General features: G+C 49.5%; 1 protein-coding gene and 1 long non-coding RNA gene across 5 annotated transcripts in view; one reads left to right on the plus strand and one right to left on the minus strand.

The window, feature by feature from the left end:
• Positions 1-13,193, plus strand: part of SIK3 (SIK family kinase 3) — a 266,041-nt gene extending 252,848 nt beyond the window's left edge. For all 4 annotated transcript variants that reach the window (XM_027563646.1, XM_027563649.1, XM_027563650.1 and 1 more), the window contains 4 exons: positions 7,844-8,007; positions 8,896-9,028; positions 10,090-10,260; positions 10,973-13,193. In XM_027563646.1, the coding sequence (XP_027419447.1) occupies positions 7,844-8,007; positions 8,896-9,028; positions 10,090-10,247 (455 nt within the window). In that variant the 3' untranslated portion in view covers positions 10,248-10,260; positions 10,973-13,193. The remainder of the gene's footprint in view (positions 1-7,843; positions 8,008-8,895; positions 9,029-10,089; positions 10,261-10,972) is intronic.
• Positions 12,306-19,277, minus strand: LOC113905818. Its single transcript, XR_003514734.1, has 3 exons — positions 19,131-19,277; positions 14,632-14,761; positions 12,306-13,678 (listed from the first exon to the last, which is right to left on the minus strand). It is a non-coding gene; the product is annotated as an uncharacterized LOC113905818 (long non-coding RNA).
• Between the last annotated feature and the right edge of the window lie 84 nt (positions 19,278-19,361).

The raw sequence follows: 19,361 nt of genomic DNA on the forward strand, positions 1-19,361 counted from the left end.
TCCCTTCTTGAAGCCTGTCTTGCCCTGCACTTTAAAGTCAGTACACCAGACTCAGCTCCTGGGACAGTCGGGTCCCCAGGCACAGGGCAGGATGGAAGACCTGACCCTGAGTCAGTTTATGTGAAGAGGGCGTGGTGCCTTCAGGTGGTGCTCATTAATCACCAATAGGGATGCAGTTCCATAAAGCTCCCGTTAGATCTGGGCTTTTGAGCAGATGGGTACCATCCAGTTTGAGGTCTGCACCAGTCAGACGTATTGTGTCCACCTGCAGTTGCTGTATTTTTGAGTTGACGTAGGCTAGGGGGAGGTTTTGGGACCAAATCATAAGTGGATTGGCTGACAGACTTGGGGATGTTTAGGCTTGGGGGGAAAACTCAGGAGAGCCATCACACTTGTCATATGGAAAAGGATTAGATTTCTCTGGATTCATATTATGAGGCAGAGCCAAGACCAGGATGGAAGTTGCAGCAGCTTTCAACCCCCAGGGAAGCCTTCACAAGAACTTTCCAGAAGAGGCTGCTGAGCAGACTGGGAGCTTTCTGTGGCTGGGAGTGTACTAGCAGAGGCAGCTTGACAGCATCAGGGAGGCTGGGAAAGCTCCCTGTGTGAACGGCAGCTTTCATCGGAAAAGGAGGCGAGCTGACATTTCCCTAGGGCGTTTCACATGCCACACACCAGAGGCCGGTCACACGTAAATTCACCTAATCCTCACAGCTCTTCCCATCCCCATTTTACCGGTGAGACAACTGAGGCACAGATTAAGTAATTCACCCCCAAGGTCCACAGCTAGGAAGTGGCACTGAACCAGAGAGCTGCTCACTCCACTCCAGCAGACGTGTCCTGAGCACACACCGCGTGTGCAAGACTCCAGGAAGGAGCAAGTGAGCACACAGTGCACACTCCCCACCCCTTTACCCTGCGTTGCCGTATGTGGAAATAACCTTTTGAAATATTTTTCTTCAAAATGATTCTCTCTTGATTCCTTTCACTTTCCCTGCTCTGTGACGACTATATACAGAGAGACCAGGAGGCTTGAACGTGCTCGTGTCCTCCGATTGTCAGAGGAGCCCCGCCCCTTTTGGCTGGCTTGCGGGTCTGTTTAGTGCCTAAAGGAAAGCAGAACGTGGCAAGTTCAGGTGCTGTGGGAGCACCAGAGCCAGGGGAGACTAGTTCTGTTTCAGAGCAGAGCCAGGTCTCCCCCAGTGGGTGACATTTGAGTGAGGTCTTGGTGACCTCGCAGGTGGCCCAGTGGTAAAGAATCCACCTGCCAGTGCAGGAGACTAAGGAAATGCAGGTTCAGGCCCTGGGTCGGGAAGATCCCCTAGAGGAGGGCTTGTAACCCTTTCCAGTATTCTCGCCTGGAGAATTCCCATGGACAGAGAAGCCTGGCGAGCTTCAGTCCATGGGGTCTCAGAGTCAAACATGTCTGAGCCACTGACCACACACAGACTTGGTGGATGAAGAGGATTTTGCTGTTTGGATTTAGGGGAGAAGCATGAGGAAAGGCCATGGGTGAGAGTGTCTCAGGAATGTTTTAGGGGGAGACAAGCTGCCTTCCTTGAAGTGCAGTCTACATGAAGGAATTAGAAGCTAAGGGCAAAGGCTTCCTGAAACCCAGAGTCTGATCTGGATCCAGCAGCTTTAAATCAGTTCACTTCAGACCAACACATGAGTCAGGAGTCTCTTGACAGATCCCTCCTACCGTTCCCCAAGCTGAGTGTCTGCGATCTTCTCCCTGTCCCTTCTCCCTGCCTTCTTAGACCCACCGCCATCGCCACCACTCTTCTCTGCATGCGTCTCTTTCTCTTTAGGTTTCTGGAAGAATCCAGCTGTAAATACACCCCTAAAGGTTTCAGCTCAAAAATACCCTGTTCTTGTTGCCTCATGATCAGGTTTGAAAGTCTTAGTCACACTGTCACGTCTGACTCTTTGTGACCTCGTGGACTGTAGCCCCCCTGGCTCCTCTGTCCATGGGATTCTCCAGGCAAGAATACTGGAGTGGGTAGCCTTTCCCTCCTCCAGGGGATCTTCCTGATCCAGAGATCAAACTGGGGTCTCCTGCACTGCAGGTGGATTCTCCACTACCACGATCAGGTTTGCTTGCCCCCAAATCCTCCTTTTTCTTAGATCTCCTTTACCCAACCTTTGATAAGACCTTTCCTAGAGGCCATAATCTTACCTCCTGTCCCCCTTGCCAGTGTGTGCTAGAGGTAATCCTTCCTGTGTCTGCCTAGTTTACTCTTTAACTTAGCTTATGCCTTTTCTTGAATACTATTACCTTGCCTCTTTCTAACCTCTTTCCACTTATGTTTTGAGACTTTTGGAACCATATATACAATTATCTTTAATGAATAAAGCCCCCAGTTGATTACCACGTGGGTTTAGGATCCAGTACAGTTAGATAATGCAATAGAGAAAAAATGGCCTAGGGAAGCCCAAAGCTGTTCCAGAGTTAGAAACCCTCCGGGAATGTATGTCTGCATGCCTACTGAGGCGTCCCCACTGTCCTTACCTTAAGCACAGGAGCTTCCTCTGTGACCCCCTGGCGCATAACCCCTCCCTTCGTCTTCATCTGTGTAGTGAGGGATGTTGGCCAGGTGCCCGCTCCAAGAAGGTGTTTGTAGTACCTCTGTTCCGGGCTTGGTGCGCTCCAGTCAGTTACTCGTTTATTTTTAACAACCACCCTGGGCATGTGTTTCATGATCCCTTTTACAGGAGAAACCGGACTCCACAGCCTCTCCCCGCTTTAACCTGACATGCTCTTGTTGTTCAGTCCCTCGGTTGTGTCCAACTCTCTGCGACCCCAAGAACTTAGCCCACCAGGCTCCTCTGTCCATTGGATTTCCCAGGCAGAAATACTGCAGTGGGTTGCCATTTTCTCCTCTAGGGGGTCATCCCAACTCAGGGATCAAACCCACATCTCCTGCATTGGCACACAGGTTCTTTACCACTGAGCCACCTGGGAAGCCCTAACCTCAGATGCTTCTACTCTTAAGAACTTGAGAACTTGCAGTTTGACATCAACAAAGAATCATCAGATAATTTGCCATTCCTTTTGCCAGGAAAGGGTTGTGATGCTCTCCCCCTACCGCCCTGCAGGCACGTGGGGGCAGCTCATCCTTGTTTATCTTTGTGGGTGGCGGGGATGCCTCCTGCTTTCTCTAATGATACCCTTCTATCTGTGTAGTCACACACTAGCCCCCAAACATTCCATCTGTTGCTTCTATGACAGAGCAAAGTCAACAAAATTTATTGAATGATTAGGTCACATAAGACTGTATTTTAGGTCCAGTGGGGAAGGCAGGGATGAAAAGCTAGAGAACCTGCCCTCAGGGAGCTTATGCTGGGGGGATGGGGGCAGACAAGCTCATAAACAGCCTTAACATGAAGCACTGCGTAATGAATGCTGTAAAAGATGTAATTATAAGAAGCAGAGCTAGTGTCGTCCTTCTAAAACTTCTTAAGGGTAGCTTATCAGGGATTGCTGATGTTAGTCAAGGAGAATTAAATGCCATCCTATCAATGGCCATAGTTACTTATTTTATGGCCACTTGCCACCAATCAGTGTGGGGCCAGGCTCTGCCAGAGAGCTGAGCCGGCAGCCTGCCAGAGGTCTGTTTGAAATATGTAGAAGGTCAGGGCTAGACATGCCCCATGCTGCCTGTAATCTCCCTTTCTGTTCCCCAGGAGTAGAAATAGGTTTATCTCCCCCTATGAAAGTTATTACATACACTTGATTTTTTTTTTAACTTTGAAATTAAATATGATAGCATAACAGTTTACGCAGTGAGAGTACCAGCTTGAACTCACAGAGAAGACCACGTTTTCCCTGAGCCTGCTCAGCTTCAGCAGCCCTGGAGGACTTCAGGCCCCATAGAGGGGTGAAATGGTGGCAGATTGGGAGGGCTCACCCTCCAGAACCTTTGAGAGGGATATGCACACGTGCACTTCTCTCATTTTCTCTTAAGACCCAGTAAATGAGTAAGGACGAGTCAACATTGACAGATTCCACAGAGAGTTATGCAAGCTGCCCCACGGTTCCCTAGGTAGGTGGGCGGTGTGCATTGTGCCCGTTTGTGTATTTTTTCCCCTTGCCTGATCAGATGGTCTTCGCCTCCTCTGTACTTTCTCAGCTTTGCTTAGGTAAATACCTGAGAATCCTGCTCTTGGCATCCTCTTTCTGCATCCTTTGGTGAGCTTGACAGTTCCTTCAGCTGCTGAATTGGCATAAAGAATGCCAAAGATTTGAGCCTCAATTTCCTGTTCCTTGCTCAATGGGTTAGTCTGTTTAACACGCAGTGCCTCCCTTGCCAAACTGGTCAGTGGATCTCCTCTGTAGAGTCACATTCAGTTCAGTTCAGTTGCTCAGTCGTGTCCGACTCTTTGGGACCCCATGAATCGCAGCACGCCAGGCCTCCCTGTCCATCACCACAAGGGCCCTCTAAACTCAGCATTCTTACTAAAAATAATTACTTTGCTTGTGTAGTCCTTTCCAATTTATGAAAGGCCCTTTGACACCTGTTATCTCTTGAGCCCCCAAACAACCCTCATTTTTCAGATAGGGAAATTGAGGTTAGGTTAAATGACTTGTCCAATTTCATACACTGTGATGGAGCTGGAACCTGACTTCAAATCCCCTGAATTCTTAGTCTTATGTTCTTCTCTTTATGCCCCCTTGCCTCGCATTCTTCCCCTTCCAAGCATATCTGCCAAGCCAAAGGTGCCAGCCCTTCCTGATCTTTGACCTGTGAATTATATTGAATTTGAACAGAAAGACCCCTGGTTTGCTACCCAACCCCATTAACACGCTTCTTTTTTGTCTAAGTTTATTTTTGGCTGTGCTGTGTGGCTTCCCAGGTGGCTCAGTGGTAAAGAATCCACCCACCAGTGCAGGAAACCTGGCCTTAATCCCTGGGTCAGGAGGATCCCCTGGAGGAGGAAGTGGCAACCCACTCCAGTTTTCTTGTTTGAAAATCCCAGGGACAGAGGAGCCTGGTGGCTACAGTCCATGGGGTCACAAAGAGTTGCACAGGACTGAGTGACTGAGCACACACACGGCCATGAGGCTTGCAGGATCTTAGTTCCCTGACCAGGGATTGAACCCGGGCCCCAGAGCGCCAAGTCTTAACCACTGAACCACCAGGGAACTCCCTTTCATCTAGTTTTTAACTCGTATTTATATCTCCTAAACCAGAGGCTTCTTTTCTGGAAATTAAATTTTCAGTGGCTCACTTGTTCACTTACCTGTGGTAAACTAGCCCCATTATTCTCAAAGTAGGATTCTGTGATAAAATCATCTTCTTGTTTGTTTTTGTCAACTGGTTCATTGTGCCCCATCCTCTCAGAAATAACATCTCTGAAATGAGTATAAATAATACTAGTCTTTACTGAGCTCTTACAGAGGACCAGACTCAAGTAAGCACTCCACAGACCTGTGGAGTGAGTCCTGTTTGCAGATGAAGAGAGCGAGATCCAGTAAAGTCAGGTAACTCGCCCAGGGATTCTGGTGAAGCCAGGATCCAGGCCTGGGGCTTCTGAGCCCCAGGCAGGGGAGTCAGGAAGGCGTGTCATGAGATTTGTCAAGAAAGATTCCATCTGTCTCACTGGCACACCAGACCTGAAGGCTGTGAAGAGGGCAGGCGAGGACGGAATCCATGGGACCTTCCCGCAGGCAGGGCCAAAAGGAGGGCGGGTGTTCAGATGTGGAGAAACCCCATTCTCAGGAATAAAAACACATTTCACAGAGAGAGATGGTAGGGAGGGAGATTTAGCCTACATATCACCAGAGGCAACCTTGCACCACTTCCTGCCCTTGGCCTTCATTTGGACCTGCAGCCAGCACACACACTGTGCCCACTGACGGGGATCGGGCTGGTTGGCAGGTGTGTGACCTCATCCCACAGAGCAGCTTAGTCTCAGTTGCCTTCCTCTCGGTCATTTGGAAGCTCCCATTCCTCTCCGTTGCATTACCGGCAAGGTGCATGTCATTTCATTCCTCTCCCTTCCTGTCCCGCCCCAGCCCCTAAGCCCTGGCCTCACCGTGATGGTTAAGGAGACCATTTGAATATAGAGACCTGAAATACTTTACACATCACTCAAGCAGCCCGTGTTATTTTCATTATTCACATAGATACTGGGTTGGTGCAGTTAGCGTTAGGGCTGTGTTTCCCATTAAAATTTGTTTAAAAACTTGGTCTCACCAAGGTACCGTTCATTGTGAGATAAGCCCGGTGGTTGCCAGGGAACTTTAACCCAGAAAAACCAACCAACCAAAGAAAACACATGTTCAAGTGCTAGACTCTTAAGGACTGGAGCCAGACGTGCCAACAGGAGGACCCTGTCAACCTTGGTGTGGCCTTGGTACTCTTGACCATCCTTGTCTTCTTGACCATCGTGACTCTGACAGGTGACTGACCTATATTAAGAGAGTTTATTGATATCAGTTAGAATATTATTAAACACTGGTATCGGACAGTGTTCTGGAATACTGAAGGCTCATAAACATGCATGTAATAATTCTTGTCCTCAAAGAATTTACAGTTTAATATGAAACATTAACACAAATACACAATTGAAGATGGTGCCAGGAATAATGTTAGCATAATCAGAGTCTAATAAAGTCTTCTGACAATGAAAGGAAAGAATGATTTATTTCTGTTTGAAAGGGAAAGGTTCATAAAAATGATAACATTTGAGATGGACCTACAAGGATACATTGATTAGAACTGGCAGGAATGGAAGTAGAAGATTAAGCATTTCCAGGGAGAGAGAAAGGTGAAAGCAAATGCACTGAATCGTGAGTGGTCCCCTTTGACTGGAGCTTAGAATGTAGGGGTGAATTGTGTGGGATGCTCATTGGAAGAGAGGCTGGGCCAGTGAAAATGAGGGGTTTGGGCTCCACTATAGAAAGGTTCATCTTTGTAGGGCCGTGGAAGAGGAATGATTCGGAGCCTATTATAGTGGTCCAGGCAGGAGATAACCAAACTTGCATGAAAGCAATGAGACTGGAAAGAAAGAGATTAAAGTGACCAACACTGGAGAAGCAGATTCTTCAGACTTCAGGTGATGTGGAACCAGGAGTAAGGAATCAGCAGGGACTCCATGAGCTCATACCCAGATTAGGAAAGGAGGTGTTGGTTGTGGGGAAGCTGGTGAGTTCAGAATTGAACCTGTGAAGTGTTTGATGTTGTTCAGCCATCCAGGGAAAGATATCTAGTAAATAGTTTAGAATTTTGGATCTGGAGCTTAAAAGAGCGTTTAGTAATTCTTTACATAGAAGCAGTGTAGTTGAAGCCATGAAAATAGATGATATTGCCAAAGTAAGTGTGGGGAGAGTGAGAAGGTCAAGGATAGAGGTAAAGAGAGGAGGACCCTTGAAAGGAGTTGGGGCTGGAGTCGGAGGAGGAGAGGAGAGGGCTGGGCAGGGTACGGAGGGGAAGCCAAGGGAAGAGAGAGAGGTGTCCACAGGGTGGAAGCTATTCTCCCAGGCTAGAGGTCCTGAAGGTCCAAGAATGATTCTCCTGTGCATCTAGGTTTGGGAACATAGCACTGTCAAATCAACAGAGAAATGAAGAGAAAAGAAAAGGTTCAGCCAACCACTAATACATGGATTTTTTTCTCGTAAGGGAATGATCCCTGCAGAGAGAGGCCCAGGAAGGACGACAGTTGGCAGGCTGGTCCAGGCTCCTCCGAGCGTCACCAGCCAGCTGAGGTTGGCCGAGTGGCCCGCCAGTGGGGGTCCTCGCTCTGGCCCACTGTGCCTTGCAAGATGCTGCTTTGGTGAGAGTGGACTGAGGGAAGTGCTAGGTCTGCTGACTGACCCTATTTTGCTCTGTCTCCTCAGAGTCCGTCCTAGGGAAATGCATGGATAGAAGTTCTCCTGGACAAGCGATGGAGCTGCCAGATCACAATGGACTTGGGTACCCCGCTCACCCCTCAGTCAGCGAGCACCAGAGGCCCCGCACCCTCCAGAGACATCACACCATCCAGAACAGCGACGATGCTTATGTACGTCGGCCCCTCCTGCTTTTTGGAAGCGGGGTCTTTGAAAGCAGAACTTAGGAATGTGGGGTGGTGTCTCTTGTTCTCAATCAGAGTCCAGCGCCCCTGAGCACTCAGGGAGTATGTCTCTGAATCACTGTAACAAGCCTGAAATTCCAGGAGAATCTCTGCTGACGCCGAGCTCCACGTTGGAAGCTGAGGATCAAGAGCATCCATTTCCTGTAGTCTTAGTTATTGAACTTCTCCCCAGACAGTTGAAACAGGCCCCAGCAGATGCGCCTTCAGACTCTCAGTTATTACTCTGGCAGCTGCCTTGAATTTATTCAGACTTCAAGGGAGCTAGTCCACTTGGCAGGGCTTTATTGCCTTAGGGCAGACTCTTCGGCGGCACAAATACAGCCACAACCAGCCACATGCGACCTTTCAATTTTAAATGTAATTAAAACAGAATAAAACGTAAAACCCAGTTCTTTAGTCAGACTAGTCACATTCCAGGGCTCAGTAGCCACTTGTGGCTAGCGGCTTTCGATTTGGACAGGGCAGACAGAGAACATCCCTGTCCTTGAACAGAGTGCTGTTGGACACTGCTGCCCTAAGAGACTCCTCATGGCCTTGAGCCAGGTCAGAAACCTGGTGCTGGAACGCCATGTAGACGTCTGGGGCGCCAGCTGAGACTCCCTGTGCCCCTCCCTCCCCACGCGCACCCCCGCCCCAGCCTTGGCTCCCCGCACAGCATCCCCCTTTGGATAGCCCTGCAGAGGAAGGGGGCCTGGGGAGCGGTGCTTGGGACGGTGCTTGAGGCCGCCCTCTGCCTGGGCTCCTTTGAAGGGCACAGTGGTCTCTTAAGGCGCGTTCTCGGCTCTCTTTACTTCTTTTAATAATTGTTTTCTGCAGGTGCAGCTGGACAACTTGCCTGGCATGAGTCTCGTGGCGGGGAAAGCACTTAGTTCTGCCCGGATGTCAGATGCAGTTCTCAGTCAGTCATCGCTCATGGGGAGCCAGCAGTTCCAGGACGGGGAAAATGAGGGTAAGGGGCATTATGCATGGGCACCCCAAAGAAGTTTCTAAAGGGACCCCCCCCTTCCCTCTTCACCAGTGACCACTCCCCTCTTGTAGGAAGAGCCCATGGGAAGCCACAGCATCCCCGTGGGCTTCTGGACACCGCCTTTTCCCAGTTCTCTTGCACTGAGTGTGAGAGCACGGAGGAGCCCCGCTCCTGACTGAGCACAGGGCCGTCACTGTCCTGTCTGTAATGCATGTTCAGATGCTCCTTCAGTTACTCTTGTTCTGGTTCTGAGGAGAAGGCACCGTGTCCTAATGTCTGCCTCCCGTTAGAACCAGTAGAGGGAGGGGATCTTAGCTGATAAAAGCACAGACCCGGGAGTGGATGGATCTGCAGTTAATCCTGACTGCTCTGTACTGGCTCCACAGGTTAAGGCACTTAACCTTTCTGACCCCCAAGATCCCCCTCTGTAAAGTGACAGAAACAATAGAGCCCATGTCCTCGATTGTGCTGGGAGCAGTTGCTAGCTTCCTGCATGCGTGCCCAGTCATTCAGTCATGTCTGATTCTTTGCGACCGTATGGACTGTATAGCCCACCAGGCTCCTTTGTCCATGAGATTCTCCAGGCAGGAATACTGCAGCAGGTTGCCGTTTCCTTCTCCAGGGGATCTTACTGACCAGGGGTTGAACCCGTGTCTCTTACGTCTGCTGCATTGGCAAGCAGGTTCTTTACCACTAGCACCACCTGGGAAGCCTGTGCTTGGGAGTTTAAAGTGCTTAGGCCCATGCCTTGAGCACAGAGTGTGCCCAGGTGTCAGGGTCTGCCAGCACGAGGCTGTCTTATCCCACACCACGGAGCTGACAGCCTGACAATGGGAGACAGTAAAGAAGAGGGGGAAATGGACAGTGGGGGCAACAGGAAGAAGCCTGGTCCCCAGCCATGGTCGCTAACCAAACTGAGGGCCTGCTCTGAACTAGAACTCAGGGCTGCAGAAGTTTCAGACTGCTCTCTTCCTCTGTCTACCTCTTGCCCACCCCCCACCCAATCTCCCTGCAAACCTCCCAAGTTTTCTCTGGTCTTGCAGAATGTGGGGAGAGTCTTGGAGGTCAGGAGCACCCAGACCTGACAGATGGCAGCCAGCATTTAAACTCCTCTTGCTACCCATCCACTTGCATCACAGACATACTGCTCAGCTACAAGCACCCCGAGGTCTCCTTCAGCATGGAACAGGCAGGCGTGTAGCAAAAGATGGAAAGTGAGTATCACCCTGACTGGAGCCAAACCAGCCCTTTGGCTCAGTGTCAGCTCCTGATCCCATCAGGAGATTCCTTCCACATGAACTTTGAGCCAATGACCTTGACAACACCACTCCTCCAGCCAAGGTTTTTGCATCTTTCTGCTCCTTCATTAAGCACCATGCTAATTGTTTGAGGGGTAGATGGGGGCATATAGAAGAAATACTGGCCATGGTCCCTTGGTCGAACTGTTGAGGATAAGGCACGTTATAGGTGCCATAGCCTTCAAAGAGTAAGTGAGCTTCAGAGGACAGACAGGACTTCTGGCCAGAGTAATGGAAAAGGAGGTGGTTCTTGAACTCAGTCCTAAAGGATGAAATTCAGCAAGAATACATGTCTAGCCAGATCTTTTCTAAGGCTGTGCTGCAAGTGGAAAAATATACCAGAAATTTGTGATCAGAGGCCAGCAGTAGAAAACAGGTCAACTGGCCGATTTTGCAGGAGTAATGCCTAAACATACACAACAGGTAGTATCAGTTCTGTCTTTGAAAATTCATTGACAGACAAGACTCGATGAAAGTTAAGCCATCTGGCAAATCTGTATTAGAGCCTCAGTACAGCAAATCCTCCTAAAATATCTGAGGTAAAGTGAACCATTTTTTTGAAAGTTTTCAATGGAATATTTGAGTCTTTGTCTTTTCAAACTAATTCTCTGTGTCTGCTCTGTTGCAGGTTTATGTACAGTGCGGGAATGAAAAGGTTGATTTTAAACCAACAGTATCTAGCAGCATTGCGCCAAATTGCCATTGTTTTCCCTCCACCCAGAATGTCGGCTCCTTTCCTCCCATTTGGTTCATCAGTGTGCTGTTCTTTTGGGTTCTGAGGGGGGTTTTGCCATGTTCGCCTGTATGACCAAGTCACCAAGGAAATAAACAGGAAATCCATGTTCGCCACCTTTTGTGAAAGTGTATTTGGTGTATTTGAGTTGATGGTTTGGTTTGGTTTTTGGTTTGGGTTATTTTTGGTTGTTTTGGTTTTAGGTATGTTTTCTTTGGGAGGTGATTTTCTTTCTTATTTCTTTTGTTTACCTTTTAAGACAGAAGAGCAAAGCAGTTAGCGTATGGTGGCCAGGGCCCAGAGCCATTCCCCTCCCCAGCCTGTCTGCAGAGTGCCCTTCAGTGCCTGAACTGCTTTTACACAGAAGCAAAAGCTGGAGGGCAACATACTCTGGAATGTAGTGGCTGGAGAAAGAGACAAGAGGGAAGGGGCAGCAGCCTTTGGCCCTTGGAGAGCAAAAAGAGACACCCCAAGCCTGGAACCTGGAGAGGTCTTTTCTGCTGGGATCCACTAACAAACATGTCTGGCCAAGCCAAAATCACACAAGAATGTCAGCATGGAGGCTGAGAGTGGCCTGGCGCTGATGGGTTGCCAATTGGAATATCTCTTTGGTGTGTAACTCGGCTCCCCTCTTGTAACTCAGAAAGTTGGTTGCCCTTATCACCCTGCTGGTTCTGCCCGTGGACTGAACACCCAACGGTGGTACTGTGTGTGTGTCACCTTCCCTTCTCATGGTATATTGTGATATAACAAGGGTTGTTTCTCCATGTATATATGTATGTATCTGTACACATACATAATACATACATACATATATATATATCTATATATATATAATGCTTTTCCCTTTCAGCCTCTTTGTCACAGGCAAGAAGAACAGGAGGTTGTCTTGGGTCCTGCCACCCTGCTAACCTTCTCCTCCTCTCTGCGCATCCTCAGCCCCTTATTTTAATTCTTGATCATGTAGGAATTGTTTTTCGTAAATGTTGATATTATTGTTATTATTGTTATTATTATTAATAATAAATACAAACAAAAGAAATTTTTGTTTAAAAGAGAAATGTTTAACCAGATTCTGTTCTATTTGAATTGTGACTTGCACCTTTTGTTCAAAGTATTTTATTTAGACCTTGTAATTGTGGGCGGTTCTCACTCGTGCCAGTGACAGATGTAGTGCCCTCCTTGCGCGCCCCGCCTCCCTGCTGAAGCAGTGCATATGCAATAGCTATTGTTTGTGTCATTATCTTTATTTTCCTTCACCGTTAGAAACCAAAGTCTTCTCTGCTGGCTGGGGGGCTGGCAGAAGATCTGGGTTATCGCCTTCTGATCTTCAAAACAAGGAAGAGATGTTAATTAAATACTCTTGATCCATTTTTCTGGGGAGGCAGAGTAACAGGTCCCCTGGCCCCTCCTCATCTTTCATCCTGAATTTGCACAGGAGAAAGCGGGTGCCCAGCATGGCCATCCTGGTTTTGCTGCCAGGATCCCCCATGTAGCTTGTCCTTCTCTCTGATGTTGGCAGCTCAGCTCCTGGACCCAGTATCCCTCGAGTGGGTTTCTGCAGTGCAAGAGCCGTTCTTGGGACTTCTCCGTGTTTCCATGGTCCCCACATCCCCTCTACTTGGTGGGAGCCACCAGCTACTCACCTTCTGGAAGCAACTGAGAGAGCCCGAACAGCCACTGTTGACTTCTCTGGGCTCGTTGCTGCTCTGACGCCCCTGCCGGCCACGACCACACACTCAGCCTGTTTTGTTCACGGAACTGATGGACGAGCAGACTGCCGCCCCCAGCGAGCACCCAGACGAAAGCCAGTGAGCCTATTAACCGTGCCATCTTGCAAACTACACTTTTAAAAGAATCATTGCTTTGTATTGTAGTAACCAATATGCGCAGTATATGTTGAACGTATATGAATATACTTTCCTACTTCTGTTCTTTGAAAATGTCAGAGTATTTTTTCTTTCTCATTTATGTTGAACTAAAAAAGGATTAAAAAAAAATCTCCAGACCCAAGCTGCAGTAAGACCTTTAGTCATTTTTTGTTGGGCAGTTACAGCTTGGTAACTTGGTTGGACAGTAGGGGATTGTGAAAATAAAACACCTGACTATGATCTTACGCTGATATGTTACTCGCCTTGTGTTTGGAGTCTAGTTGGGAGAAACTTTCAGGCTGGAAGCTGGAATGCGGGAGGCTGAGGACGTGTAGGGTGGGGCCCTGAGCTCTGCTTTATCTCACCTTGCCTAGAGAGAGGAGCATTCTCCAGAAGCCTGAACTGGACCTCACGCTGGGTCATCGGACACCTGGCTTGGACTCTGCCCCCTCAGAAGCGAACACTGCAGTTTGCTGAGTCTGATGGAAAACAGATTCCTTGAGAAGATACTTTTGAAGGAGTAGAAGGAGAACTTCAAAGAGCTGGCAGAGGCTGGGGCGTCTGTGGAGTGACCTCAGTCAACCCAGTGATATGGACACCAACTAAGTGTTAAGATAGAAGGGGACTTTTGCTATAGTTTTCCCCTTTTTCCATACCTGGACTCCAGAGGACAGGGTAGAATTTCTTGGAGGGTCCCAGCCATGGCTCACAAATAGCTGCTAGAAGCCTTCTATGAAGAAAGATCACTGCAGCTGGAAATACTGAGCTTATAGAAAGGACTTCCCTTGTGGTTCAGACGGTAAAGCGTCTGCCTACAATGCAGGAGACCTGGGTTCGATCCCTGGGTCAGGAAGGTCCTCTGGAGAAGGAAATGGCAATCCACTCCAATACTCTTGCCTGGAAAATCCCATGGATGGAGGAGCATGGTAGGCTACAGTCCATGGGGTCGCAGAGTCAGACACGACTGAGCGACCTCACTTCATAGAAAGACAAGGGAAAGGAGGGAACTTAGAAAATCAATTTTGAGTCCCTGTGACTAGAAGGTCACTGTGGGACTGTTGAGAGCGGAAAAGAGCCTTCTCAAGAAGGGTCTTCTGATGTATGGCTGGGTCCCTTCCTTGTTCACCTGAAACTACCACAACATTGTCAACGGGTTCTGCTGCTGCTGCTGCTGCGTCGCTTCAGTCGTGTCCGACTCTTAGCGACCCCATGGACTGCAGCCTACCAGGCTCCTCCATCCATGGGACTTTCCAGGCAAGAGTACTGGAGTGGGTTGCCATTGCCTTCTCCGTCAATGGGCTCTACCCCAAGACAAAATAAAGTGTTTTTTAAAAAAGGGCTGGGGGTAGGGGGTGGGGAATCTTCTAGTCTGTACACACTCCCTTGGAAGGCTGAGAGTGTCTCTGAAACCAAACAGATAAACCAGATGCCTTCAAGTAATCTGGAAGAACCTTCTGTGGAAGGTGCCACGCCCTGCTGCAGGCAGCCCAAATGCCTTGGAGATGAGGTCAGAGGCCTCGGGCCTGCCTGCTAGATGGGGACCCAGGGGTCTGAGTTGTGAAGGTGGAAGCCTTGCCGACAGGTCCTTGCTCATCTTTCTGACTTTGAGGTATCCTCCTTCCCCACCGCACCCACCCCACTCCACCTGCACAGATCAAGGATTCGGAAGGCTGGTGTACCTACCGAGGAGCTAGACCTCCATTCCTGCTCTGCCATGACCTTAGTCTCCTAAGCAGGAGGGCAGGAGAGACTCTTCTCTGGTTACGATGCCCAGTGCTGGGGTCTAGACTGGGGCTCTGTTTATCACCAGGAGCTGCAAGAAGACTATCAGTGAACAGGGGTGGTGGTGATGGGGATCTCCTCCCTCCCCAGTTGATCCAGACCTCCCAACCTCAAGCTTCCCATCCTGACCTGCACCTTAAACATTCGGAGTAAATGTTCTGAGCAGGGTCCCCCGATCCAGGCTGTATGTGCAAGACTCCTGCGTCTCCTCTGCAAGCCCGCTCTTTCAAGTAACCCTCCGGATTCTGGGGCGCAGAATAGTTCACTGGGCAAATATTTGCTGAGTGTCTGCTATGTGCCAGACCCAGCAGGGAACAGAGTCCTTCCAGCGCAGACCGACCAGTATGGCATTGAGACACCAATTGTAAAATGAGTGGCCAGTCCTGAGCAAAATCCACTCCTGCAGCCAGCCAGCCACACTCCCACACACACCAGGGGACCCACTTCAGTAAGGTAACTGGGGAGACCCCCACATCAGGGGAACAGGGTGGTAAGACTAAGGACCGACACTGGTGGGCCCTGCAGCCACTTAACAGCTAGTCCGGTCCAGGTACTTGGTGCCTCTGACAGTGACTGGATGGACCCCAAGTCTGGTCCTGAGATGTGCTCCATTTGCTGTTGGCTGTGGTTTTCCCATCGCCCTCTGTTCAGAAAGTCTCTCTTATTCCAAAATATTAGTAACGGAGGGGCATGGGCTGACATAAGCCAAACACCTTACAATGAGATGGAGCAGACACACTAGTGAACAAGCTGAGACGGTAAAGAACCGGCCTGTGATACGGGAGACCTGGGTTTGATCCCTGGGTGGGGAAAATCCCTTGGATAAGGAAATGGCTACCCACTCCAGGATTCTTGCCTGGGAAATCCCATGGACAGAAGAGCCTGGAGGGCTACACTCCATGGGATTGCAAAGAGTCGGACATGACTGAGTGACTAACAATACGGCCACATATTTAAAAAGGAAGCTTCCACAGAAACAAACATAGAGAATGAACTTATGGTTGCCGGGGAGGGGGGAAGAACTGGGAGAAGAGAGAGAGTTTGGGATCAACAGGTGAAGTGAAGTGAAAGTCGCTCAGTTGTGTCTGACTCTTTGCGACCCCGTGGACTATAGAGTCCATGGACTTCTCCAGGCCAGAATACTGGAGTGGGTAGCCTTTCCCTCCTCTAGGGGAATCTTCCCAACCCAGGGATTGAACCCAGGTCTCCTGCATTGCAGGCAGATTCTTTACCGGCTGAGCCACAAGGGAAGCCCAACATGTACACGCTGCTATATTTAAAATGGATAACCAACAAGGATCTACTGTACAGCACAGGGAACTCTCAATGTTCTGTGGCAGCCTGGGTAGAAGGGGGGTTTAGGAGAGAATCGATACATGTGTATATATGGCTGAGTCCCTTTGCTATTCACCTGAAACTGTCACAACATTAACTGGCTATACTCCAATATAAAAAGTTTAAAAAGAAAGCTTCCAGCTTGGTAAGATATTACCAAACTCCCAAAGGGCTTTGGGAATCGGAGGCCCAGCTGCTGCTGGCCAACAGGCAACCATCATAGAGCTAGAAGCCAGGCCCCTGACTCCCTTCCTGCCAGCACTGAACTCTGATGGCTGAAGGTCATAAGGCAACTCTTAGCAGCTCTCAGCTGCAGGCTTCTCATGGGCCAAACAAGGAGAATATCTGGCCTGCTGGCCTTTCAGTTCATTGTGAAAATGCTTCGGCCACTGAAGTACTGGCAGCTGTCAGATTTGCCACAATCATTTCAGTTAAAGCAGGGCAAAACAGCACCCAAGTGGTAAGCTTCTGTGGTCCTCTGTACGCAGGCTGAGAAAGGAACCTCTCATCCCCAGACATCCCTGAGCTGCCCTGAGCAGGGAACCGGCTTCCCTCCCACTCTCTAACCAAAGGCTGGGAACTAGGCTGGCTAAGTGGCAGCCCTCCTCCCTGCTGGGTCCCCTGGGTGTAGGTCACCCCCTCATCTGGGCATTTGCGTGTCAAGGCCACACGGAGAAAATGTGATTCCTACCCCTCCCCTACTTCTGCCACCAGAGACTGAAGTCATTCATAGCTCTGGTCTGCCGGTGTGAGTGTGTTCAGTGGGAGCAGGGGACACAAGGCCAGAAATTGGGGTGCTGGGGTGCAGAACAGTTACTGTCTACTCAGTGCCAGGCACTTTCAGTTTTGCCATGCATGTTCTAATTTAGTGCTATAATCTTACAGCACAGGTCTGGAAGTCAAAAGTCCACAAAGGGTCACGCAAGTCTAGAGCATGGCATCAGCAGAGCTGATTCCTCCTGGAGGCTCCGAGGAAACTCTTCTTGGTCTCATCCGGCTTCTAGAGCCTGCCTGCATCTTTTGGCTCATGGCCCCCTTCCAACAATCACATCCCTCTGACCTCTGCTTTTGATCTCCCATCTTCTCTGACTCTGCCCCTCCCGCCTCCCTCTTGTGTATGTAAGGACCCTTGTGATGACATGGCCACCTATATAACCCTGGAGAGTCACCCCATCTCAAGGTCCTTAATCTCAAGGTCCTTAATATTTATTTATTAGTTGTGGCATATGGGATCTTTTGCTGTCATGCGCAGACTCTCTAGTTGTGGCATCAGAATGCACAGGCTAAGTAGTTGCAGGGCATTTGGGATCTTTGTTCTGTAACCAGGGATCAAACCAGCGTCCTTTGCATTGGAAGGCAGATTCTTCAACCACTGAACCACTAGGGAAGTCCCTCTCAAGGGACTTAAAATCACCTTTGCAAAGTCTCTTCTGCAACTTAAAGGAACAGTCACAGGTTCCAGAGAGCAGGACATGGACATGTTGGCAGGGGTGGAGGGACATTATTCTCCACCCACTTGCTTCGCCTACTATAACTCTAGGAGATGACTATTGTTATCTTCGCTTAACAGGTAAGAGACTGAGGTGTAGGGGAGGTTCAGCTAACAAGTGGGAGAGCTGGGATTCGAACTGAAGGTAGCCCAGCTCCAGAGCTTTCCCCTCTGGGGAGAAAGGCATGAGGCTACTAGAGTGGGAGAGGCCTGGAGCCCCGCCACTGTGGCATCTGGCAGATGGTAGCCCCTGGCTGAGTTCTGGAACCTTAGGGAGTTTCCTGGGTAGGTGGCACAGGGCACATTTCTGCCCTGGGTCCTCAGTCCGGAGACCTGGGTTCTAAGTGCAGCCCTGCCTCTGATGCCCTGGGACATCAGGGACACTGGGCAAATTCCTCCACTCTTCGGTTTCCTCATCTGGAGATGGGGGTGGAGAGAGGCTGATCTCAAAATCCTCTCCGCTTGCATGCTCACAGGTTCTATGACCCAGGCCCTGTCAGCAACCTGGTGTTGGGGGTCTCACACCTTCCAGGAGAAATCTTAGAAAATGTCACTGCAAACACCAATGAACACACAGCACTGACTTCCCCGGGTCTGTCCTCCAACCACCCCCATTTTTGTCTTCGTTTTACTGATAAGAAACCAAACTCAGATTGCATACCGGGCTCATGAGCTTCCTCCAGGATTTTGCAAATTGAAGGCAAAAATGAATGAAATAAGAGAACAGGCTCCTGCTGCTAGCAGTCCAGAGGTCCTTCCTCGACATCAGCCATCCCTCAGGGATGGTGTCCATTCTCACTTGTGTGGGATGCAAGGTCAAAATGAACAATGCAAAGATCTATGTATCCTATTTAAGCAACTGTCCTTTATTCTGAGATTATGCCCTTTTTAGGTGTTAAAAAATCTTTTTTATTTGTCCATGCCTCTCCACTTGAGGGATCTTAGTTCCCCAACCAGAGATGGAATCCAGACCCTTGGCAGGGAAAGCCCTTAATTCTAACCACTGGATCACCAGGGAAGTTCTTTAAAAAATAATCTTGGAATTTCCGTGGGAGGAAAAGTGGTTATGACTTCGCCTTCCAATGTAGGGGGTGTACCAATCTCTGGTCAGGGAGCTAAGATTCCACACGCCTCATGGCCATAAAACCAAAACATAAAACAGAAGCAATATTGTAACAAATTCAATAGAGACTTGAAAAAAAATCAGTTTGGAAGAGATTACGGCTGGTTACAGTTGATGGTAGGGTTTGGGTCAGGCTGGGAGTGGCGGTGCGTAAGATGACAAAATGAAAAGTTGGCAACTCTGTGTTGGTCTCTAGAATGTGTTTGGAAATGTTAGACGTCTCAAAGTCTGGGAGCCCCTGAGTACCGTCCTCTCTCTCCCCAGGCAGCCTCCAAGCACAAGGTTCCCTTTGCTTTCCAGTCTGGGAGGTCTGCGAGGGCCTGGAGCGAGGTGGGGATGAGAGAGAGAGGGGACAGCCTTGATGGGAGCAACCTCTGCTGCCTTTGTGAAGTTGGGGCAGGGTGGGGGTGAGATAATCACCCTGGAATGCGAGGGGCCAGCAGGGGAGAATACCTCTTGAGTGCAGGAGTCCCGGCCGTCCTTGGCAGCCTCTGTGTTTTTCCTCCTTCCTTCCTCTCACCCGCTGCGATGGCACAATGGACAATGGCAGGCACACAATCCCCACGGAGGAGACGGGCCGGTACCGCTGACCCCCGACTCTGGGGACCTGCGCGCCTGTACACACCCCCTCCCACCCCTGCTGGAACTCTTGATCCCTGGCCCTGCAGCCCCCGGAGCTTCCTG

Source organism: Bos indicus x Bos taurus, chromosome 15 (genome assembly GCF_003369695.1).
Source record: "Bos indicus x Bos taurus breed Angus x Brahman F1 hybrid chromosome 15, Bos_hybrid_MaternalHap_v2.0, whole genome shotgun sequence".
Taxonomy (NCBI): domain Eukaryota; kingdom Metazoa; phylum Chordata; class Mammalia; order Artiodactyla; family Bovidae; genus Bos; species Bos indicus x Bos taurus.